This window comes from Juglans regia, chromosome 12 (assembly GCF_001411555.2).
Source record: "Juglans regia cultivar Chandler chromosome 12, Walnut 2.0, whole genome shotgun sequence".
NCBI classification, from domain to species: domain Eukaryota; kingdom Viridiplantae; phylum Streptophyta; class Magnoliopsida; order Fagales; family Juglandaceae; genus Juglans; species Juglans regia.
In genome coordinates, this window is record NC_049912.1 from 21,307,208 (window position 1) to 21,332,296 (window position 25,089).

Consider the following 25,089-nt stretch of genomic DNA (forward strand, 5'->3'; position numbering starts at 1 on the left):
CTCCGATGCGATTAGAAGCCCCATTTCTTAGCGAGGGTTTACAATTGGGCAGAAGCACTCTATGTGGCTGACCTGCTCTTGCGCCTTTCCCGTTACGATTTCCGGCGGATTCCGGGTTGGATCTCCGGTCAGGTGACCATGTATGTTCCTCCAGATGATCTTACATCCATAGGTTCCGTCTGTTTCACCTCAAAACGTTTTCCCGGAAAAAGATTTTTCCAAATGAGGAAATTATCCAACAATTTTTCTCCGTATGAAACGCTCAGTAGTTTTTGGTTGTTAGTGGTTTAAAAATACTCAGATTTATGGCTGAATTTCGAAGAATTGGTTCAGTTATTGAAAATCTCTCTCTCTCTCCCGACACTAGACGCACACACCCCTAAATATGTGCATATTTGTATGTAATATGTACGTTAGTCTGTGTAAATATTGATATCTATGTTTTCTATGTAATGGATACATGTTGCATAGAATAGTGTTTTCAGGATAGGCATGAAAAAAAGAATCGGTATGCCATATGTTTTTAGTGTTTAGGGTGTGGACGGTGAAGTATAGTATGGAGATGATTTTGAGAGTACAGAAAAGAAAATGAATGAATTTATATGTAATCTATCACCTAATGAAAATAAATTAAACCAAAAGCTATTTTGGAAACCATCAAAACATAAAAAGCCTTAAGTTTGAGCAGTCACTAAAAGAAAAGTGTTGGCCCTATTACACCGTACACAATTGTCTTATTAGCAATGCTGTTTTCTGACGGTGAATTTGGTGATTTTCTTTGCTTATTTGGTTTATGGAGTGAATTTTGGGTCCCTTGCTTGTTATTTTTGAGGCAGCGTGGTATAATCTGCTTAGACTGGTTTTATTTGTGCAAGAAAGATGGTGAATCGGTTGATCACTTGTTTTTGCATTGTGAGGTTGCAAAGACTTTTTGGGACGAGATTTTCAGAAGTTCGGCTATTGCTTTGGTGATGCCCAAGACGGTGGTGAATCTCTTGGCTTGTTGGAAATGATTTATGGTAGTCATCGCATTGCTAATATTTGGAAGATGATTCCTTTATGTTTGATGTGGTGCCTATGGCTAGAAAGGAATGAGTGGTGTTTTGATAATAGAGAACGCTCGTTGGGGAATTTAGAGAGTTTTTCTTTCAAAATCTGTCTTTGGATGAAAGTTCTTGTATTGAATGGGGATAATCTTAATGATTTTCTTTTAGCATTTCCTAGCTCCTAGTCTCTAGCTTGTATTTAGCCTTTAGGTGTTTTTGCTTGTATACTCTCGATGTACTTGGACTATGCCTATTTTCTTGCTTTAGTCAAATCTCTTATTACTTATAAAACAAAGGATGTATTATATCCTTTATCTACTGTTAAGTTTTTTATGATTTACTGCACTTTCATATATTTACATATTCAGTTTTTATAAGCACATTCATTTTACTCCCTTCAATTTATCAGCTTCTCTCTTCTCTCATGACTCTTCGTCTTCCTATTTCCGGTGCTTCTTACCGGGAATAATCCTTAATCTTTTTTTTTTATAAGTAAATGGTAGTATAAATAAGAATAGACAAAGCCGAGGTATACAAGGTGGTATACAAGGTGGTATACAAGAGATAAAACCTATATAGTTGCTAAAAAAGAAAGAAGAAAATCATGTACATTTAGGCCATTAAAATCTATAGCAATAGCCCAAAGAAGTAAGGTACGGAAAAATAAAATTCTAAGATCCTCTATTGTCCCCTCCTTATCTTCAAATGTCCTCTCATTACGCTCCCGCTATATACACCACATAATACAAATAGGAACCATTTTTCACACAACTTTGATTTGTGGAGCACCCCCCGACAATACCCAGCTAGCCAATAACTCTACCACTGTAGCAGACATCACCCAATTTAACCCTAATCGAATGAACACTTCCCTCCACAGTGCTCTAGCTGTCTCACAATGTAACAAAAGATGATCCACTGTCTCGCCAGCTGTCTTGCACATACAACACCATTCTGGAATAATTACCCGACGCTTTCGCAGATTATCAGTGGTCATAATCTTACCAAGAGTTGCTGTCCAAGTGAAAAATAGTGCTTTTGGAGGTGCCTTATTCCTCCACAATCCTCTCCAAGGAAAATGCGTGTTTGGAAGCAAAGTAAGGGACTTATAGAAGGAGCGAACCGAAAAAACACCCTTACCTGCTGTATTCCACCACAGTTTATCTTCTCTCAATCCAGACATTCTCGTAGAGTACACACGACTGAAAAACGCCTCAAAACTGTTTAGTTCCTAGTCTTGAGCTGCTTTACTAAAGGTGACATTCCAATGGAGTTGATCCCCTAGACGAATCATGAGATCCGCCACTGAAGCCTCTTGATCACATGCCAAACGAAAAACGGAAGGAAAGGCGTCCGCTAGAGCCTCCTCCCCACACCAAATGTCCCTCCAAAATTTGATACGAGTGCCCTCCCCCACCAAGAATTTAGTATGACGAGAGAACACCCCCCGACCACGTCGTATGTGCTTCCAAACCCCCACCCCATAAGACCCATTCCCCTCTCTAGTACCCCCCCCCCCCCATCTTACCATATTTGCAATCAACCACTAATTTCCATAGAGCCTTTGGTTCCAAGTTGCATCTCCAAAGCCATTTCCCAAACAATGCTCGATTAAAAGTTCTCAAATTCTTTATCCCCAACCCACCTAAAGGAATTGGTCTGCACACTTTATCCCAACTGACTAAGTGAAACTTGAATTCATCTCCCATCCCACTCCATAAGAAATCCCGATAAAGTTTTTCGATTTGCGCCGCCACACTGGCTGGAATTGGAAATAAAGATAGAAAGTAAGTTGGCAAGTTAGAGAGAGTACTCTTGATAAGAGTCACCCGTCCTCTTTTCGACAAAGACAGTCTCTTCGACTCAGCCAATCTTCATTCTATTTTCTCAATAACTGTGTTCCAAATAGTCAAAGCCCGTGAAGCAGCCCCCAATGGTAACCCCAAATATGTCATAAGGAGAGAAGTGACCTTACACCCAAGAGTGTTCGCCAACTGCCGAGAGATGCTGACGTTCCCAACAGGCACTAACTTCGATTTATCGAAGTTAACTCTCAAACTTGACGCTGCTTCGAAACAAAAAAGAAGCGCCTTCAGTGCCCTAAGTTGGTCTTGCTCTGCATCACAGAAAATTAAAGTGTTATCTGCAAATAATAAGTGGGAGACCGAGGTGAGCCCCCTCTATGGATCACCCACTGAAAAACCAGCCATAAAACCATGACTAACCACAACTGATAACATCCTACTCAAAGCCTCCATGACAATAACGAAAAGCAGAGGGGACAAGGGATCACCCTGTCTTAAGCCTTAAGAGCTATTGAAAAAACCCTCTAGGTTACCATTGATCAAGACTGAAAATTTTGCCGTTGAGATGCACCATCTTATCCACATACACCACCTCTCCCCAAAGCCACATCTCTTCAGTAATCCTTAATCTTACAAGTCTTTGTTTGTTTTCCTTCTTTTCTTCCAAGTTAATTTCTCTTCGGGGCTTGGTGCTAATTCTTAGCAAGTTGAAGATGGAGCGTAGACTATGGGTAGAAGCAAAGATGTTTGTTTTTCTCAGGAAAGGTGGCAATCTTTTTGCAGCGGGGGAAATCTAGAACTTTTTTTGTATTCTCTCATTTCCAGTGGTTTTCTGCTATTGTATTGAAGGGGGGGAATGTTCATGAGTTTTATCTTCTTTCTAGTCTACTAGAATGTAATTAGGTATCTCACTTTGTATACTTCCTGTAGACTTGGGCACCGTCTAGTTTCATTAACATCAATAAAGATTATTACTTATAAAAAAAAAAGGTGGCAATCTTTTTGTATTTTTGAGAAAAGTAGGAAGACAATGAAGTCTCTTTATCTTAGTGGAGGGATGGTGAATTGGATGGCTATGGTGGTGGAGTGTTTGAGGTCTTCTTGCAACATGGGATCTTGTTAGACTAAAAGGGAGGGGTTAGAGTTCTCTTGGTTCAACGCTGCCACAACTCGTATGGAACTTTTGTGAAATTTGTTGAGTATGGTACCGGAATTTGGAAGGGCATTATTGTGATCCCAGAAGGTTGGAAAGGGAGTGGATGGTCTGGTTTTGTGAGGAAAATGAGAGAGATGGTTGGTTTTCAACTCTTTGTTTTTGTTCTTGAGAATAGAGCTGCGATTAATGGTGGTGGTGCTACATAGGACTACAGTGGGAAAGAAGTGATCAGGGGCACTTCAAACATAGGGCTTCTTCTTCTCGTGAAGTTTCGTTCTTGTCGGTGTTGATGAAGCCGGTGACAGGGTTGACTGGTTCACCCCAGAATGGTGATAATGGTGATTATTGGAAGGATGGTCTTGTGCTGTAAGGAAGAAATAGTAAGGACAGCTTGAAAGGTGTGTCCCGACATAATTGTAAAGATGGCGGTGTCGATGGTTGGCCTTTCGAGGCAATGCAAAAGTTCGGAGAAGTAGAAGGGTCATTATAGGATATTCAAGCAAAGATTATTGGCTGGAAGGACATGTTTGAAGCTTTGTTGAAGAAGGTAGATGGGGGGTTTTGGGCTTGGGTTATGAGTCTTTGGGTCATAAGGAGCCTAATAAGGCGACGGGGGAGTCTATTGGGCTTAAGGTTTTTAACGATTAGGACGGATATGAGCTGGACAAAGGCAACATCAATAGGCCTGTGAAGTGGTGGGTTAAGAATCAACAAGGGCTGCCGAGACCCAAGTGCCCGAAAAGCGTGGTGGCTTAGCCCAAACAAACGACGGCTCCAATGGCTATGTCATCGACACAAAAAGGGTCGATGGCGGCAAGCAACTCTTATGGGGGGTACTCCAACGTCAAGGTCTTCTCTGGTGATAGGGTTGCCGACACCTTCTCTAGTTTCCTTGGCTAGGAAGGACGCATCTCATTGTAAGGAGAGCAGAGAGGGGTTGATTCCCTCTTTTTCTTCGTCACAATAGTGTTATGGTGATATAGGGCAAGTTGTAGGGGGCAGGTAGTGGAAGAGGGTGATCGTAGTGAGGGGTTAAGGGTGTCTGCCCCTGGGTTTGTTGAGAAGAATGTTTCTGGGGTACTTTGTACCCAGTTTAACAACTCAAATTTGCAGATGGTTCTTAGTGGAGGGGAAGGATATGAGTTCGAGAATCTGTTGAGATAATTGAATCTCAGGAGGATTCTGTTACTGACTTTTTATGTTCTATTGCTCTAGGCATTGAATGGACTAATTTTTCCTCTGATTGAGTGCTGAGAAAGTGGGATGAAATTAAGGATTGTGTGGGGATCTCTTGTGATGGATTTGAGGAACAATTTAGAGCTCTCCTTATAGCTATTGAAGCTAGTCAACCATCATTGGCATGGTCTTCTTCAAAAAAGGAGAGGGAATTGAAGAGATTATTGTGTTCCATCAACTATAATGTAAGGGAAGGGAGTGCGTATAGAGGTAAAGGTAAGGAGAGGGATGCCAACTATCATCTATGAAACCAAAGATCTTTTCTTGGAATGTTTGAGGGCTAAATGATTTTTGAAAATTTCTCTGGGTGAAGAATTTAATCCGTAAGTGGAGGGCTGATGTAATTTGCTTTCGGGAAACCAAATTGAAGTTTATTAATCAAACTATTGTCAATCGTTTGTGGAGCTGTCATTATATCGAGTGGGTTGCGATAGTTTTAAAGGGGGCTTTCGGAGGCATCATTGTTATGTGGGATAGAGGGGTTGTGGAATTAATAGAACTTTATGTGGGAGATTATGTGGTGGCTTGTCGTTTTAAGAATGTGGATGAAGGTTTTGAATGGGCTTTTGCGGGTGGTTATGGCCCTGGTGTGGGATGAAATGGCGGGTCTTTGCTGTTGGTGGGATCTTCCTTGGTGTTTTGGTGGGAATTTCAACATTACTCGGTTTCCTAGTGATCGAGTGGGGGATTCTCACATTTATCCTGCAATGACAGTCTTTTCAGATCTCATTTTTGAGCTGGATCTTATTTATTTACCTATGGCGGGTGAGGATTTTACGTGGTCTAATGGGAGGGCATGGTCTAGGCTGGACAGTTTTTGGTTTCTTCTTTCTTCGTAAGCACGTTTTCCTGATTTATGTCAGAAGAGGCTTCCGAGGATTTGTTCTGATCAAATGGAGCGCGTAGGTACTTTATATTTGAAAATACTTGGCTGGAGGATGATGACTTTATGGATAGGTGGTCTTTGTAGCATTTTTCTGGTACTTGAGTTTTGTTTTGGCTGGAAAATAAAAACTTTAAAACAAGACTTGAAGAAATAGAATGTGAAAAATCAGAGGAAGCATCTCTTGGAACAGCTGCTGCAGTTTTTTGAGGATAAGGAGTTGTTGGGGGAAATTTCAGGTGAGGATATGGAGTGAAAAAGAGGGGTGGTTGCTGATTTAGAGAAGATCACTCATATGGAGGAAATTTCTTGGAGGTAGAAATCTCGAGCTCTTTGGTTGAAGGAAGGCGACAAGTGTACAAAGTTTTTTCACCAAATGGCGAACTTTCATAGAAGAAATAATGCTATTGAGGTTCTTCATGTAGGTGATTGTATTCTTTCGGATCATTTGACTATTAAGGAACATATTGTGAATTTTTATGAGAAACTTTTTCAGGAGGAATACTCTTAGAGACCTAAGTTGGATGGGCTGGTTTTTGAGTCCATTGACCAGTTTAGTGCAAAGTGGTTGGAGAGAGCTTTTGAAGAAGAGGAAGTACTTGATGTGGTTAGAGGAATGACGAGGGATAAAGCTCCAGGCCTGGATGATTTTTCTATGGCTTTTTTTCAAGCTTGTTGGGATATTGTGCGAGAGGATGTTATGAAGGTTTTTCTTAAATTTCATTTATTTATGAAATTTAAGAAAGATTCCTAAAAAATGGGGGCTATGGAAATGAGGGATTTTCGGCCTATTAGTTTGGTCAATGGGGGTGTACAAGATCATTTCCAAGGTGTTAGCTAACTGCATGAGTGTGGTGGTGGAAAAGATTATTTTGAAATCTTAGAATGCATTTGTGAGGGGAAGACAAATTCTTGATTCGGTTTTCAAGAAAAGTGGTGATGGAAAAGGCATATGATCATGTTAACTGAGAGTTTCTCTTGTACTTGGGAAATATGATTTTGGAGAGAAGTGTTTATGGATTAAGCATTGTATTTCGACGGTCAGATTCTCGATTTTGGTGAATGGTTCCCCGGTTGGTTTCTTCAATAGTTCATGTGGCTTAAGACAAAGGGTCTCCTTTTCTTTTTGTTATTGTTATGGATGCTTTGAGTAGAATTATTGAAGTGGTGGTGGATGGGAGTTTAGAATTAACTTATGTTAGTCTGAAATAGTTCCAGTGGGTTCTGTATTGAATATTTTGGATTTGGCTAATATATTGGGTTGTAAGGTATCCTCGTTACCTTTGAGATATCTTGGTCTTCCTTTGGGCGTTTCTCACAAATCTTTGATGATTTGGGATGGTATGATTGAGAAGATTGAGAGGAGGTTGGTGGAAAAGGATATATTTGTCTAAAGGGGGAAGATTTTGATAAGGAGTATGTTGTCTAATCTTCCAACATATTTCCTTTCTATTTTTCCTTTGCTTGTGGGGGGCCAATAAAATTGAGGATTTTTCGGAATTTTTTGTGGGGAGGTAATGCGAGGAAAGAAAGTTTCACTTGGTTAGTTGGAACAATTTTTGCTCATTGGTTTCTTGTGGATGATTGGGGTTTGAAATTTGAGGCTTTTCAAGAAAGTTCTTGGGAAATGGCTATGGAGGTATCACCTTGAGAGGGATGCGTTATGGAGAAATATTTTTGATGTTAAATATGGGAGGATGTGAGGGAGTTGGTGTTCTAATGAAGTTAGAGGAGTGTATGGGGTGGGTTTGTGGAAGTCTATTTGGGTGGATTGGGGGAATATGTCAATCATTTTAAATACAAGGTGGGTGATGGATCATGGGATAAGGATTAATTTTTGTCATGATATTTGGTGTGGGGTTTCGGCTCTTAAGAATGATTATCCCTTCCTCTTTAGGATTGTTAGGGATCAAAATGCTGCAGTGGCTGATTCCTTTATTTGTTTAAACAATAATCTCCAATGGAATGCCAATTTTATTAGAGATGTGCATGATTGGGAAGTGAATGTTGTCTCTATTTTTTTGGAAGATTATATGATATGAAGATTGTTCAGAGAAGGGAGGATAGTTTGCTGTGGATTCATGTAGGAAATTCCAGATTTTCGAGTAGCTCCTTTTAAAAGGCATTAACTTGTCATTGTGTCAATAAATTCTCTTGGAAGTGCATTTGGAGATCTAAGGTGCCTATTAAGGTTGCATTTTTCTGCTGGTTGGCATCCCTTGGAAAAATTTTGAACACGGATAACTTGAAAAAGTGTGGATTATTTGTTGTGGATTGGTGCTTCATATGTAAGAAAGATGGTGAATCTATTGACCATCTATTTCTTCATTGTGAGGTGGCTAAGACTTTGTGGGATGAGATTTTTGGTAGGATGGGTATTGCTTGGGTGATGCCTAAGCAAGTGGTGGATCTTTTTGCATGTTGGCATGGTTTTAAGGGGTGAGTGATTGCATTGTTGACATATGGAAGATGATCCCTTCATGTTTGAATGGTGCTTATGGTTGGAAAGGAATGGTCGGTGCTTTGAAGATAGAGAATGCTCGATGGGAGAACTTAGAGAGTTTTTTCTTTAGTACTTTGTGTATTTGGGCAAAGGTTATTGTATTGAATGGAGATAATCTTCATGATTTGCTTTTAGCCTATTCTAGTTCCTAGCTTGTATTTATGTGTTTTCTCTTGTATACTTCTTGTGTACTTGGGTTATGCCTATTTACTTGTCAATAAAATTCTCTTATTACTTATAACAAATGAATATATATATATATATTCAGTTTTTTGTTGCACGTGGTTAAGAGGTAATTTCATTCACTTTACCAGAATGTATTACTTAGCATGCTAACACACATCCTTTTATATGAAACACATGAGTTTGTGATAATGTTACCTGTTTTAGGCTTGTCTAACTGTTTATTCAAAACTAATACACTGAAATAGTCTTAATTGTTTCAACATATAATATTCTGCATTGTTTTAGCATGTTACAGCTTATCATAATAGATGGCATCCTAAATAATCATGTTACAGGGTGCTTCGAATTTCACATCATAAACCAGCCTGGTTATTGTTTTAATTTAATATTTTGTTTGATTAGTTGCTGTTGCATTGTAGTTCAAGTGAGATGGCAGCTTCACATAATGTCGAGATGGAGGCTGCCAAGTTTCTTCAGAAACTTATTCAAGAATCAAAAGACGAACCTGCAAAATTGGCTACAAAACTTTATGTGGTGCGTTAGGTTTTTCTTAAATAAACTTTCTCAATGGCTTTCATTACTTTTGCTGTGTAATGCCATAATTTTATGGGCGTTTATATTTGCTATCATTGAGCCTTTCAGATATTGCAACATATGAAATCGAGTGGCAAGGAACATTCAATGCCATATCAAGTAATATCAAGGTAAAGAGTTTCAATCCATCCATAATTTTGTTTTATTTCTTCTGCCTCGAGTTGTCTTTTTGGAACTGCAAAAAATTGTAAAAGATGGACCAATCTATTCCCGCTAAGAAAGAAGTAAAGAAGAAGGAGCAGAAAAAACTATTTTTTTTTTTTATAAGTAAATGATTATATTGATATGAATAGGCATAGCCCAAGTAAACAAGATGGTATACAAAAGGTCACACCTAGTTAGAGAGAAGTATAGGAAACAGGAAAATCATGGAAATCGAGGCCACGACAATCTACAGCTGTGGCCCAAAAAAGAGTGCTAACAAAAAATAATCTATTTTGATCTGCTATGGAATTATTGACTGCCGCAAAACTAGCAACTAGCTCACGAGAATAATTTTCCCTAGCACTACTGCTCTGACTGTATATTTTCAGATCTTTTAAAAAGTTTGTGTTGTGGACATCACTTGAGATCTGTTAAGCTAGTTTCTTGAGGCTCTAAAAACTTAAGATCCCCCTGAACATGGTAGACAACCAAATATTTAAATCAAATTATATAGACTAAGTTTTTCAGATATGCAACTACATATGAGCTCTGATAAAAAGTAGTTAGTTAACTTTGCAACTCTTTTTTGAAGTAGTTTCTACTTTGAGAATTAAACATAAATCTGATGTTACAATAAATGGCTTGTAAAAAAATGATAAATATAATCACAATAATAACCAATCCATGAGGATCAAGTTGCAATATCCCTTTATTATACCTGGCTGAGGCATCCCAACTAGAACAAAGCAACTACGAACATGCAATGAGGAGTTCTAGAACCCATTTTAAAACAAGAAAACAAGAACAGAGCATACCCATAACTTTGTCATGGCATGGCATAGATATGGTGAGCGAAAGCAAGAAAAGAGATGGCAAATGAGTGGAAAAATGAAGGGGAATGCTTACCAGAGACATGGACTGGGGCTGTGGGTAGATGGAAAATAGAGAGGGATGGGCATGGATGAGGAGTTCTTAAGGCACAGAAATTTTGAGCTGAAAATAGAGGCGCTATGTTTGACACTTATTTTTTTTTCTAATAAAAATAGCATATGTCAGTGCCACGTTAGGGTGTGGGAATGCTTTTGTAAATGTATATGTAGAGAAAGAATTTCTCCACCAATAATTGCACACATGGGGCTTGTAATCTAACATAGAACTCCATCAAAGAAAAAACATCTAGCATGGAACGTGCAACTTGATGAGAGTTTCCCCCCAGTCTTTGCTGTCTTAGTTGATCTTGTGTTTAATTTAACGTGTGATAGTCCCTGTTAACTTTGTTATCATCGTTGTTTTTGGCATTTGTATAGTAGCAGGTGGAGATAGCAACTTGTTAACCAAGTGCTTAATCTTGATTGATTTGATGCGGTTCATTTTCTTTCTTCCAACACCACTCTTTTTTTTTTTTTTTTAGGGCCATGGAGACTGTTATTGATCAACATGGCCTTGACATTGAAGCTTTGAAGCTATCACGCCTTCCTTTGACCAGTGGTAATCAAATGGGTGATTCAACATCTGCTCAGTTTGCTGGTAAAAGTCTTGTATTCAAACTGGTATTGATGTTAAAATTGCTTACACTGGGGTGCATCATTTAGGATTAACCGTTTATAAATGGGAACAATTCTATTTAGGGTCATCACAACCAGGCGGGGTTGCAAAAGATTCAAAAGTGGGCTTGGCCGAAAATGAGATGTCTAAAGTTGACCCATTTACTTCAAACAGGCCACCTGTTGGCCCAAGCAGTGCAGGACATGATTATTATCAAGGATCTGTGGCTCATCGGAATAGTCAGTCTTTTGATCATGAAAGTCCATCTAGTTTGGATTCTAGGTCTGCCAACTCAAAATCACAAGAAAGGCAGCAGAGAGATGGTAAAAAAGTCACCACAAAGAGGAAGAGGGGAGATACATCATTACAAGTGGAACAGAATATTGATAACAAACTTGATACTCGAAACGCTGGTGTCAATCCAAGGAAGGGGAAGATGAACAAGGTTGAACCACCTGCGAGTCTTTCAGTTAAAGGGGGTGAGAATACCAACTTTAATGTGGTTCCAAGTAGTGGCCAAATGGAACATTTTGCATCTTTGTCTGGTAGCATGAGACCAACGCTTAGAGCCAAGCAAGAGGGCCAGCATATGATAGAAAAGCAGATGGAGTCGGCAAATATAAGCAATTCAATGCGGTTTTCTTCTAATGTTGCTCCTGGTAATATGACAGCGGAGATTCCGACACAGCAGTCAACAGCTCCGTCTCTTGGAACAAGTAAAGAGATGCAAATATCTTGTGTCAATTTCATGGATTTAAATTCGTTGAAAAAATATACATCTAAGTTTTATAACTGAAAATCTGGAAATGTTTCAAATTTATTCAGGATCATGTAACCAGCATGTTAAATAATCTAATTCTAATGATATTGGATGGTTCATGTTGGTTATGATTAAATTTTGTCAGAAAGTCTATTCTGGAGTAATATAGTTTCTTTTGGTTTACCCCCAATATTTGGGATTGAAAATTGCTCATTTAGGAGCCGAAGATTTTGGTCTAAATTTGTCCTGGGACTGAATAATGATATCTCTTATGAAGTATTGCTGGAATTTCACAGGTGCTTTTGGAAAGGTTCAGGGAGGGATGCCTGTTGCCTCTAGCTCTTATCCGGCAGTAGACCCAGGATTCTCAAGTCCAATGCAATTCAGTGGTTCTTTGGGGCCTGGAGTAGGAAGTTCTAACATATCAGTCGATGCGAACAAGGTTGTTCAGGCACCTACTTTCTATTCACGATTATGGTGTAGAAGAAGAATTTCTATATTTCCTTCTTTCATGGTTTTTTGTCCTCTCTGGCAGTTTCTTTGCTTAAAGACTAATAGTTTTTGGATGTCAACTTCAAATACATAAATTCTCTTTGAGAGATGAAAACTTCTTTGGTGCTCAAAAGTGCTTGGATGGAAAATGAAAAATTTTCCTAGAAGGTCAAGAATTTTTTAGTACCGAAACAAGGCATAAACTGTTTGGTGGGAGCTTTTTCTTGAACTGGGACTGATGGTTTTTCTCTTCATTTAGCAACTGGCCCTCTTGCATGACAAAAACAAGGGATAAAATCTGCCTGTTGATGTTGTTGTAACTGTGATATTAGGTGGCTGGTATGCAAAGCATGCATATTGGTTAATCCATATGTATTCCTCAAATTTGGTGTATTTGAATTTAGCGAAATCATCACAATGAGAATGCTAGAAAAGTTGGCTGTGGGAGCCTCTTTTGCCCTTTGAGGTGCTCCTATGCCTTGTCAATTCTAATAAGATCATTGATAACTTATAAAAAAAATTCTTGAGGTGCTCCTCTTTTATGTTCACATTTTCTCTCGTTCGCGGTGAATTTAAAAAAAAAAAGGAAAATGAAATAAGTTGACTGTAGGAGCCATTTGGATTATTGAGTGAATTATATAGGCTTCCTAAAGTTTTCTCTAACATGTTTTGTATATTAGTTCTGTAGAATGTTTTATTTTCCTAACCTCGGAAGTTTTTGCGGTCACAAAGATAGCATTGCTATATTGTCTTATATGTATTTTAAATGTGAAATGGATGGGAAGTATGTTCTAAGGTCTTATCAAAAGCTAGTTCAAAGTTATTTGTCTATATTGTAGTGCTGTATTCTGTTTGAAATGGATGGAAACCCTGTTCAATTTTTTTCTCCCCTCTTTCCTAGAAAAAGGCAGTTAGCACCCTCCCCTACCCGGACGAGGTGGAAAATGAAAACCCCAGCCCCGTGCTGACCTCCTGTCCACCTGTACCTGCTGAACAGGCGGGCGGATTACTCAAAACTCCATTTGGCACCCCGCCAATAAACTCCATCTAAACAAGACCACCTTCGAAGCGACCATCTGTCTCTGTGCGTGGCATCCAAAATCCAAACAACAAACAACCATAGATTCAAACCTCCGACTCTGGAACTCATGACACCCATGGCTGTGGGTCTCTTGGGCTGGAATTCAAGAGACTCACGACCACCCATGGTCATGGGTCTCTTGGCCTGGAATAAGAAGAAGAGAGGAGAAATGCATGTCGGCTGGCTGGTAGTTCTTTTTAAGAACTTACATGAAGGTTAAGTGGGCTTGCCACCTGCCCGCTTAACCAAATAACAAATTATATTCTGCCCTCTCAGTCCACTGGGCAGGCTGGGTGGGTCTGGGTGACCTGCCTCCCAGCCTTACTCCTTCCCTTTGTCTTTTCACTAATTTCACATAGACTTCTATTGATGTGGAATTTGATTTCAAATTTGTCTATCCACATTCTCTTGTTCAAATCTTTATGCATTTAGTGTTCTAGCTTGCTTTTGAAATGGACGACCAAATACTATTATGTTAGAATTTCATTCTTTTCCAATTACCTTTTCCACGAATATTCTTGTATGGTGCTGGGAATGGGAAGTGCAAATTTTCAAGATACATGTTTATAAGTCCTATTTTATGCTCTTTGGTTTATGAGGGAATGAGGTACTTATTGTAGGTCTTAATTTTCGTAATAGCCCCAAAGTGTTCCAATTGTTTCATATATTAGGGATTGGCGACTACTTTAGCTTCCTCTTGCTGCAATGTGTGATAATGTTAGACCCCCTCTTTTACTGCAGTCTAAGTTGCACAATTTATTTTTTCTGTACTTCTTTTTAAGTGTCTCCTGTGTACTTGGGCTATGCATATTCCTCATCAATGAAATCTTTATTTGCTGATAAAAAAAGTGTCTTCGGTGATAAGAAATGGTGTAGGAAGAAAGAAGATTATACGCTCTCCAGCCTAAAATGTGTCTTATTTTCCTTTTGTGTATGTAGATACACACTTCAAAAAGGTCAAACCCTTATTGTCTTCATCTTCTTTAGGTATTTTGGTAAAGTAGTGCACCGACTCTTTCCTATTTAACTTGTTGCTGTTTTAAAGCAAGACTCCCATTATAGGATGGAGGGAGCAGGAAAAGAGATGAAGGGAGATCTCATCCAAATAATACTTGTTTCTAGAAGATTATTACAATTGATTTCTTTTTGCTCAACATATTTTTAGTGCACACAAGTCAATCTTACTTATGGTCATTTTTAATTCCTAGTGGGCTCACTCTTTTCTTTATGCTTGGTTTATGTGTTGTGATCTTATTGATGTAGATGATGTTTGAAAATTTTCCCTCATGTATCATCATATCTAACTCCGCCATAAAAGCTTTGTATGTGCACCAACTTGCCAGCATAACTTAATGTTTTTGTCAATAGAGTGGCAGGCAAAACAGTGTTTCAGAAATGAGTATGCTTAGGGGTGGGGCTACTAGAGATACAGGGAAAGCTCCACTTCCCCATGCTCCCATGGCCTCTGGCATGCCTTTCAGAGAACAACAGTTGAAACAGCTTAGAGCCCAGTGCCTTGTCTTTTTAGCATTCAGGTTGGTGGCATTTCTTTAGCATTTGCTATTGCTTTTCCTTATAGAAACCCTCCAGTTTCAAAGTTAGGTTGTTATAAGCAGTGGTTTTCTATTTGCAGAAATGGTTTGTTGCCAAAGAAGCTGCATCTTGAAATTGCACTTGGAAATTTCTTCCCTAAAGAAGGTAACTAATATTTATTAATTTTTCTTGATTGGTCTTCACTTATTGACTTGGAAGAATTCAGGTGGCAATACAGATGGACCTTGCAAGGAGCTGATTGACCATAAGGGGAAAGCTCAGTCTTTGAATGAGCCAAGTAGCAATCCTGATGTTATGATGCCGTTTGTAAGGCCCAACACAGCAAGGGAAACTGATCTAATCCCTCCAGTTGCCTCATCTACTGGAAGACTCATGGAGGCTGACTCCTTCCCAAAAGAAGGTGAGAGTCTAAAAGTGTCAGAGGACAAAAATGGTCCAACTTCTGACATTTCTGTACTTGCAGAGGAAAAGAAACATGTTATAGTTGCGAGAAAACCTGAGGCTGTAACACATAGTCAGGAAATAGCAGCTTCACAGGCATATCTAAGCATGGGATCACAGCACCCAGATTCTTTCGATATGAGGGGGGCATTTGCTGTTAGTAATCCTGTGGAAGATGTTGAGATTGGCCATCAGCAAGTTGGAAGAGCTAACCTAGCTGCTTCTACAATGGGCATCAATAAGCATATGAACCCAGAGATAAGTAGCTGGACTGGAATTGGCATTCATAATGAAGTTTCTAGAGGTCCCTTACTGGCCCCTTCTCCTCAGTATGAATCCATGCCAGAAAGAAAAGATGGTAATCCTAGTCATTTTCAAAACCTTGGTACTTGTAATGTTTCATAGAATCAATGTGCAGATGATCATTCATCTTCTTTTTCTCTAAAAGAGCATTTGAAATCTGTTTCAGGAGTTGACAACGATCATCAAACTGCAATTCAAATGAAGGATGCCAATGTGATGTCAAAAAGTAAGAACCATGGCTATAAATTGGTCCACAAAACAATTCCTATTGATGGCATGCTAAAATTTGGTATTTTTTACCTATAAAAAATGTTTTTTTTTTCCCTGCAGTACAAGATGAGGAAGATCAGTCAGTATTTGCTGATATGTCACCTTCTCCAAAGTACACCATGTCAGAAAAATGGATTATGGATCAGCAGAAAAAGAAACTCCTAGTTGAGCAAAGTTGGGCACTAAAACAGCAAAAGGCAAAGCAAAGAATTGCCACTTGTTTTCACAAATTAAAGGTTTGTTATAAAACTTGTACATTGGTGCTTGTGCATCAATAAGCATGGATAAAGATGATGTTAACTTTTCTGGTTACTTCATTTTCTTTAATAAGTAAGAATTCTGGTTACTTCTTTAAAGATGCCTCTGTTATTTTCCCGTCTTTGGAATGGTATTGATTGTTAATTATTTATTTATTAGTATTAGTGCAGGATAATTTTTTTGATTGGTAAACAAGATTTTATTGATATTAGTGCCAAATAATTGATCTGTAGATCAATGGAACAAGATCTTCAATTTTATTAACTTGGGTTCATAGTGTTAAAGGACTGGGCTTTTTATTATCTTTGAAGAGGCATTTTGGCATTGTTGGGTTTCAGGCTTTTAGGCAATGTTTGATGCAATGGTAGCCTTGAACTACCTGATTAAAAGGAGCTTTTGCTGGCTCAAAGGGTTAGCCTTTGTGAAAGAATAGCCAGTCCTTAGTCTAATTTTTTCATCAGATCTATATGTTATTTTCCAAGAAAGGGATTTTTAGTGTTCACTCTTTCTATAATGGTCTTATTCCTCAAAATAACAACCTCTTTCCTTTGATGAGCATGTGGCAGACTATGGTCCCTTCGAGAGCTGTGTTGTTTGATTGATTGATTCTACGTGTAAGAGGAGTGAAGAGTCTGTTGATCATCTTTACTCCATTGAGATGTTGTTAGTGCTTGTGGAATGACTTCTTCAGTTGGTTTGGTTTGGCTTGTGTCACCTCTAGAAGAAGAGTGAACCTTTCTTACTCTTGGAGGTTGTTAGGTGGCATCTCACAAATTGAAGCAGTGTGGAATATAGTTCCTGCTTGCTTCATATGGCGTATTGGAGGAAACAATGATAGAGATTTTGAGGACCGTGAACTGACACTGTAGGAATACAAAACTTTATTTCACAATACTCTATCCTTTGCACAGATTCTGTAGACTTTAATAGGCTGAATTTTGTGACTTTCTTTTATCTTTTTCCTAGTCTAGATAGACGTCTCTCTTGTATACTTAATGCTTGCTTGGGTTGTGCCTTTTGCGCTTCTTAATGAAATTTTATTACTTATCTAAAAAGGAAGGTCTTTTGTTTTTTTTTTTTTGGGGTGAGGAACCGCAATTTGAATCTTGTTTAGGACGGAAAATATTCATCTAGGCGATAATGTTTTTTTCCTAATTCAAATAGTGCACAAAAATGCAATAGACAATTTTTTTTTTTTTGCACCGGGTGCTGAGAACAGTGTTCTCACTAATCTTGGGGGTGCATAGGCCCTCGGCAAAGAGTTTCCCACAAGTGCACCTCGGGTAATGCAATGGGAAAATCCCCCAGTCCGATGACCCCCAGAGATTGTTTGCACCCATTGGGATTCGAACCTTGGACCTTGAAGGGAACATACCACCAAGGCCAAGGTCTTTACCACTTGAGCCAACCCCTAGGGGTTGCAATGGACAATCTAAAAATGCCAAATCATTGTTATGGATTGGTTTGTGTGTGCAAAAAGAGTGGGGAGCCTGTTGACCATTTATTACTTCATTGTGAAATTACCATGACTCTATGGAATGACTTATTCCCTAGAGTGGAGTTAGCTTGGGTGATGCTGAGAAGGGCGGTTGATTTTCTACCAAATTGGAGAGGGCTTCATGGTAATTCACAAATTGCAGCAATTTGGATGATGGCCCTAGTTCGTCTATGGTGGTGCCTTTGGATGGAGAGGAATGAAAGAAGTTTTGAAGATTGTAGGTGGTCAATGGACAAGCTTAGAACATTGTTCTTTAATACTTGGTCAATTGCAATAGATTTTAATGACCAGAATATTCATGACTTTCTTGTATCCCTACACAATCATGCTTAGGTGTTGCTCTTGTATATGTCCAGTGTACTTGAGCTATGCCTATTTTTCTCTTATATACGGATTAAAAAAATTTGTGTATGTACTATGCACATATATATGCACATACATATACATTTACATATGTATGTATATATATATATATATATGTTGCTAAGCAGAATGCATTGAAAATATGCTTTGTTAGTAGGGCAATCTTTGTAAAAATACTTGACTTTGCATTTGGCCCATGTTATTTACGGTGCAGGAAAATGTGAGCTCATCTGAAGATATATCTGCAAAAACCAAAAGTGTCATAGAACTGAAAAAACTGCAACTGCTGGATCTTCAACGCCGTCTCAGGAGGTAATTGAGCTTTCTTAAGTTGCTTACAAAAATTATTTATTTTCTTTATTATGTTGACACTAAATTTATTTTGCTGCATTCAGGGATTTTCTGAATGATTTCTTCAAACCAATTACAACTGAAATGGATCGCTTGAAATCATGTAAGAAACATAAACATGGTAGGAGGATAAAACAAATTGAAAAGTTTGAGCAGAAAATGAAGGAAGAGCGACAAAAGAGAATTCGTGAGAGGCAAAAGGAGTTCTTCAGTGAGATTGAAGTTCACAAGTATGCATTTTGTCTCTTCAGTCAAGACTATTTGGTTTGCGCATTTTATCTTATGATGCAACTGTTGGTTTCTTCACGTGTTTCTTAATCATGGTGCTTTTTTAGCACAATGTGTACACTTGTTGACCCACTTGATAACCTGAACTTTAGGGAAAGACTCGATGATGTATTCAAAATTAGGAGAGAACGTTGGAAAGGTTTTAATAAGTATGCGAAGGAGTTCCATAAAAGAAAGGAACGCATTCATCGGGAAAAGATTGATAGAATCCAGCGTGAAAAGATTAACTTATTGAAGATCAATGATGTGGAGGGGTATCTGCGAATGGTGCAGGTTTGATTACTCTTGCTAGATTTTTTATGGATGTTAAGGCAGCAGGATCATTTTATTGTCTTGCATAACATTGTCAAGGCTTGTGTTAGGATGCCAAATCAGATCGTGTTAAGCAACTTCTCAAGGAGACAGAGAAGTATCTTCAAAAGCTTGGATCCAAGCTGCAGGAGGCTAAGTCTGTGGCAGGACGCTTTGAGCATGATATGGATGAGATAGGAACTTCAAGTGTTGTTGAGAAGAGTGAAAGTATTTTTGAAAATGAAGACGAAAGTGATCAAGCAAAGGCAAGTTTGTTCTTTGTGAACTTAATAGAGTTTATATCAGTTTTTACTGATATTGTTATTGTGTATTTGTTTTACAGCATTATATGGAAAGCAATGAGAAGTACTATTTGATGGCTCATAGGTATTATGTTACCTTTTTATCTTATACTTGGCTTTTGCTGTCACTTTGCTTGCTGCTGAATATTGGATTATTTCAACTTGTAATAGTCTTTCAGCAGTGGCTATAAGTCAGCCTTCATTCTCCTTTTCATTTTCCCTTTTGTCTTCAGAAAGTTTTGCTCTTTTTCCATACAGTTTGAATTTTTATCTTTCCTTGTGAAATCTGGATTCCTCAAGGCCGCTTATCTAGCTATCAATTTTCTTGGTTAATAATTTGTAATATACTTCTGCCAAAAATCTGACTATCTTGGTTGATCGCTGCAGTATAAAAGAGAACATTGCCGAGCAGCCGTCTTCCCTTCTGGGAGGAAAACTGAGGGAGTAAGTTAAATGTGCACTCTCTAATTCTATTTATGTATCTTAGCTTGGCTTTTCTTTGGTTAATGTATTTTGGGGTGGCTCTTTGCTGTTGATGTGCGCACGCAAGTTTGCTCTTTATTGATTTTTTGTGGGTTTGAGTTCTTTATGACTTCAGTTTTTTGCCTTCAGGTATCAAATGAATGGACTAAGGTGGTTGGTTTCACTTTACAACAACCATTTGAACGGAATTCTTGCTGATGAAATGGGCCTCGGTAAAACTGTTCAGGTATGCTCTGGTTTTGAAGCTGTAATACTCTGGCAGTAGTCTATTTTTTAGTTAGTTATTACGCCTCATGTTTGTATATGTATTAACAATTTCAATTGTTGGTTCGTAGGTTATTTCTCTAATATGTTACCTCATGGAAACCAAAAACGATAGAGGGCCTTTTCTTGTGGTCGTTCCTTCTTCAGTTCTACCTGGATGGGAGTCAGAAATCAACTTCTGGGCCCCTGGTGTACTCAAAATCGTCTATGCTGGGCCTCCTGAGGAGCGGCGTAAACTATTTAAGTAATGACTTGTGAATGCTGACTACTGTTTGCCCTTTTGGGTATTTTTTTTTTCGAAATTTTATCTGATCATTTATGTGCTGTTTATGTGCTCAGCTGTTCCTTTGTATTTGTAGGGAAAAAATTTTTCATCGGAAATTCAATGTCCTTTTGACAACATATGAGTATCTGATGAATAAGCATGATAGACCAAAACTAAGTAAAATAGATTGGCATTATATTATAATTGATGAGGGTCACCGCATAAAGAATGCTTCTTGTAAATTGAATGCTGAATTGAAGCACTATCAGAGCTCTCACCGATTGCTGTTAACTGGAACTCCACTACAGGTCAGGGGCTATTCCTTTCCATTCTTAGTCTGCTTTAATATAAGAAATATACTTATTATAATATCGTGTGTGAGCTCGGTGTGTCTCTTGCTTTGCTGCTGTTGTTGTTGGCTTTTTTAAAACGTCATAATTTATAGGATTTGTTGACTAATTTGTTATCACTCTCTCTATGTCTCTGTCTCTCTCTGTTTGCAGAACAATCTCGAGGAATTGTGGGCACTACTTAATTTCTTGTTGCCTAATATTTTTAATTCTTCGGAGGACTTTTCTCAATGGTTCAACAAACCGTTTCAGAGTAATGGTGATAATTCGCCTGATGAAGTAAGGCATTATGCTTCTGTTCTTAAGACATTAACTCTCTCCCCCCTTCTCTCTCTCTCTCTCTCTTAAATTCTATTGCATTAACTTCTGGAACTCTAATGGTTGATGATGCATGCAATGTGACAAGGCCTTACTGTCTGAGGAGGAGAATCTTTTGATCATAAACCGACTTCACCAAGTACTTCGGCCATTTGTACTTCGGAGGCTGAAACACAAGGTACTTAATATTATATAGCGCACACAGCAATCACATTGAGTTGTTGGGAGGTTTTCTAACTATATGTTGATGCATTGGAGTTGATTCTTGTTAATGAAGCAGGGCACTGTGTCGATGGCTGTAGTGGTCCTGATTTATGATGTAGTTGTATATTTCATAGAATTTTGAAGTTAACGTTTTCCATGTCTGCGACACATCCTTTATGTCCATAAGAATGCTGTGGTACTAGTGGTTCAGTGTATTCTGTTCTTATGTTGCAGAGTCAGACCGGATACTGAGAGTCTTATTTTACTGATTTGTTTTTGTAAATATAGTGAAATTATTGATGTTGTGATGATATTACTGTTAAAAACTGATTTATAAATTGATTTATAAATTTTCCTTGCGATGGATTATTTTTTTTTTGATAATTGTAAGTATATTAATAAAAGAATAGGCAAAAGCCAAGTTCAGTACAAATAATGTCCTAGCTAAGTAGGAACATTGAAAATAAGGAAAGCATGGAAATCTTGGCCATTGAAATTAACAGAATGGGCCCAAGTACATAGGGTTCTAAACAAGAAAGCCTTTAGTTCATCTATTGATCTTTCCTTGTCTTCAAAAGTCCGTTCGTTACGCTCCTGCCATAGACACCACATGACACAAATGGGCACCATTTTCCAAATAGCCTTGATCTGTTTGTTACCTCTTAAATCTGTCCAACTAGCCAACATCTCCACCACGGACTTGGGCATAACCCATCCCAAGTCTAATCTTCTGAATACTTCATTCCATATCCCTCTAGCTATATCACAATGTAGTAGAAGATGATCCACCGATTCACCCTCGTTCTTGCACATACAGCACCAATCAACGATGATCACTCCTCGTCTTCTCAAATTATCTGTTGTGAGTATCTTACCCAAAGAAGCAGTCCACACAAAAAACGCTGCTTTGAGGGGTGCCTTGTGTCTCCAAATCCTTTTCCAGGGGAATTGGGTTGGCTGTTCTTGTGTTAAGGATTTATAATACGAGCGAACCGAGAATAAGCCTTTCCCCGTGTGTATCCACCACAACCTATCAGCTTGATGATTGCTGCGTTTGAGAGAATATAAGAGGCTGAAAAAGGATGCAAAAATATCAACTTCCCAATCATGTGCTGCCCGGGTAAAGTTAATATTCCATTGAATTTGTTCCCCCACTATTACCATAACTTCCTCCACGGATACATCATTATCACTTGCCACCCTAAAGAGAATAGGGAATAGATCCTTTAAAACCCCATTACCACTCCAATTATCATACCAAAATTTGATCCTAGTCCCATTTCCAAGACAAAATCTTATATGCCTGGAAAAGACCCCCCAACCTCTTCTTATATGTTTCCACAAACTCACACCATATGTCCCATTCACTTCATTGGTACACCATCCCCCCCATAATTCACCATATTTGCTCTCGATCACCAGTTTCCATAATGCTTCAGGTTCTTTATGGTATCTCCACAACCATTTCCCAAGTAATGCCCGATTAAAGCTTCTCAAATTTCTAATGCCCAACCCGCCAGAAGAGATAGGTCTACAAACATTTTCCCACCTGACTAGGTGAAATTTAAATTCTTCCCCCATACCTCCCCATAGGAAATCTCGATGTAGTTTCTCAATGCGAACTGCCACACTTGCTGGGATAGGAAACAAGGATAGAAAGTATGTCGGTAAATTAGATAACGTACTCTTTATCAAGGTAATCCTACCGCCTTTTGACAAATACATTCTCTTCCATCCTGCTAATCGACGCTCTACTTTCTCAATCACTATATCCCATATAGGAATCGCTCGTGAGACAGACCCCAATGGAAGACCAAGGTATGTCATAGGAAGTGAAGCAATCTTACACCCCAGAGTATTAGCCAACTGTCTTATCCGTCGCACACCTCCAATAGGCACCATCTCTGATTTATCCAAGTTCACTTTCAACCCTGAAGCTGCTTCAAAACAAAGGAGAAGGGCCTTTAAGACGCGAATCTGATTGTTGTCTGCCTCGCAAAAAATAAGAGTATCATCTGCAAACAATAAATGTGAAATATTAATTGATCCTCCTCCCGGGGATCCTATTGAATACCCATTCAGACACCCGTTTGCAACCAGAGCTGAAGTCATTCTACTCAGAGCCTCCATTACAATGACAAAAAGTAATGGTGACAACGGATCTCCTTGTCTAAGGCCTCGTGTACTATTAAAAAAACCCGTTGGACTTCCATTTATCAGCACTGAAAATTTTGATGTAGAAATACACCAACGGATCCATGATCTCCATCTTTCCCCAAATCCACATCTCCTTAGGAGATCTAGTAAAAATTCCCAATTTACGTGATCATACGCTTTTTCCATGTCTAGTTTGCATAAGACCCCATTTCTACCATCTTTTAGTTTGCTGTCCAAAATTTCATTTGCTATAAGTACAGCATCTAGGATCTGTCTATCCTTGACAAAAGCATTTTGAGGCTTTGAAATTATCTTTCCCACTACCTCACTAAGGCGTTTTGCGAGAACCTTGGAAATGATCTTGTAAACCCCATTTATTAGGCTAATGGGTCGGAACTCCCTGATTTCTTCAGCCCCAACTCTCTTTGGGATCAAAACAAGAAATGTGGCATTTAGGCTTTTCTCGAAATGTCCAGCTTCATGAAACTCCTGGAACACCAACATGAGATCATCTTTTAGTATATCCCAGCAAGTTTGAAAAAAACCCATAGAAAACCCATCAGGACCCGGAGCCTTGTCTTTGGCCATCTTCCTCACCACTTCGAAAACCTCACCCTCCTCAAACGGCCTCTCCAAATGAATACCATCCCTAGGCCCAATAGTGTCGAAGGCTAATCCATCAAGCTTTGGTCGCCACACCTCCTGTTCAGTAAGTAGTTGTTCAAAGAACCCAACTACATGATTATTAATTCTCTGTTCATCCTTGCACTCTGCCCCATCTATCTTCAGCATCTCAATATTATTAGATCTTCTGTGTGAATTAGCCACTCTATGGAAGAACTTAGTGCATCTATCGCCTTCCTTCAACCATAGTGCTCTCGACTTTTGCCGCCACGAAATCTCTTCTAGTAGAATGATCCTCTCCATATCTGCAACCATCTCTAGTTTTTTAATCATTTCGTCCTGTGATAAAGACCTGGACTCTTGAATCCTATCCATTTCAGCGATCTCCCTTGTCTTGGTTTTCTTCTGTTCCCCAATGTCTCCAAAAGACTGTCTATTCCATAATTTTAAATCTTGTTTTAAAGCTTTCAATTTCCTCGCCAGAATAAAACTTGGAGTGCCCTGAAAATGATAAGCTGACCACCACTGTTTGACCCTATCAACAAAACTTTCTGTTTCTAGCCACATATTTTCAAACTTAAAATACCTACGTCTTCTTTGAATCCCACCAGAATCCAACATAATTGGCCAATGATCCGAACATAGTCTAGGCATTCTTTTTTGCCAAACCTCCGGGAAGTGATTTTCCCACTCAGGAGAAATTAAGAATCTATCTATTCGAGACCAGGACTGATTATTAGCCCACGTACCTAAGCCTCCCGCCATAGGTAGATCCACAAGATTCAACTCAAAAATACATTCTGAGAATTCAGTCATAGCTGGCCTTAGTCTTCTATTACCAAAGCTCTCACTAGGGAATCTTGTTACGTTAAAATCTCCTCCAATACACCATGGAAGATCCCACCAACTGTATACTCCAGCTAATTCATCCCATAGAAGTCTACGATCTATGTCTGAATTTGGACCATAAACCCCTGCAAATGCCCACAAAAATCCATCCGAGATGCTCATAAACGAGCATGCTACCGTAAAAGCCCCAATATACTCCTCCTTTTTCTTCACTACCCTTTGATC

The 25,089-nt window shown here is 38.8% G+C and overlaps 1 protein-coding gene across 4 annotated transcripts in view; it reads left to right on the top strand.

The window, feature by feature from the left end:
- The window catches only part of LOC109005940 (chromatin structure-remodeling complex protein SYD), a 40,579-nt gene continuing 15,490 nt past the window's right edge, over positions 1–25,089 (top strand). For 2 of the 4 annotated variants that reach the window (XM_018985045.2, XM_035683405.1), the window contains exons 1-22: positions 1–140; positions 9,235–9,349; positions 9,458–9,519; positions 10,965–11,080; positions 11,182–11,814; positions 12,155–12,300; positions 14,800–14,966; positions 15,065–15,129; positions 15,191–15,784; positions 15,896–15,955; positions 16,060–16,235; positions 18,333–18,430; positions 18,514–18,699; positions 18,850–19,030; positions 19,120–19,314; positions 19,392–19,435; positions 19,738–19,794; positions 19,963–20,059; positions 20,169–20,341; positions 20,457–20,670; positions 20,866–20,991; positions 21,119–21,208. In XM_018985045.2, coding sequence (XP_018840590.2) covers positions 9,245–9,349; positions 9,458–9,519; positions 10,965–11,080; positions 11,182–11,814; positions 12,155–12,300; positions 14,800–14,966; positions 15,065–15,129; positions 15,191–15,784; positions 15,896–15,955; positions 16,060–16,235; positions 18,333–18,430; positions 18,514–18,699; positions 18,850–19,030; positions 19,120–19,314; positions 19,392–19,435; positions 19,738–19,794; positions 19,963–20,059; positions 20,169–20,341; positions 20,457–20,670; positions 20,866–20,991; positions 21,119–21,208 — 3,585 coding nt within the window. In that variant the 5' untranslated portion in view covers positions 1–140; positions 9,235–9,244. The remainder of the gene's footprint in view (positions 141–9,234; positions 9,350–9,457; positions 9,520–10,964; positions 11,081–11,181; positions 11,815–12,154; positions 12,301–14,799; positions 14,967–15,064; positions 15,130–15,190; positions 15,785–15,895; positions 15,956–16,059; positions 16,236–18,332; positions 18,431–18,513; positions 18,700–18,849; positions 19,031–19,119; positions 19,315–19,391; positions 19,436–19,737; positions 19,795–19,962; positions 20,060–20,168; positions 20,342–20,456; positions 20,671–20,865; positions 20,992–21,118; positions 21,209–25,089) is intronic. The other 2 variants (XM_035683404.1, XM_035683403.1) reach the window with 2 other exon arrangements.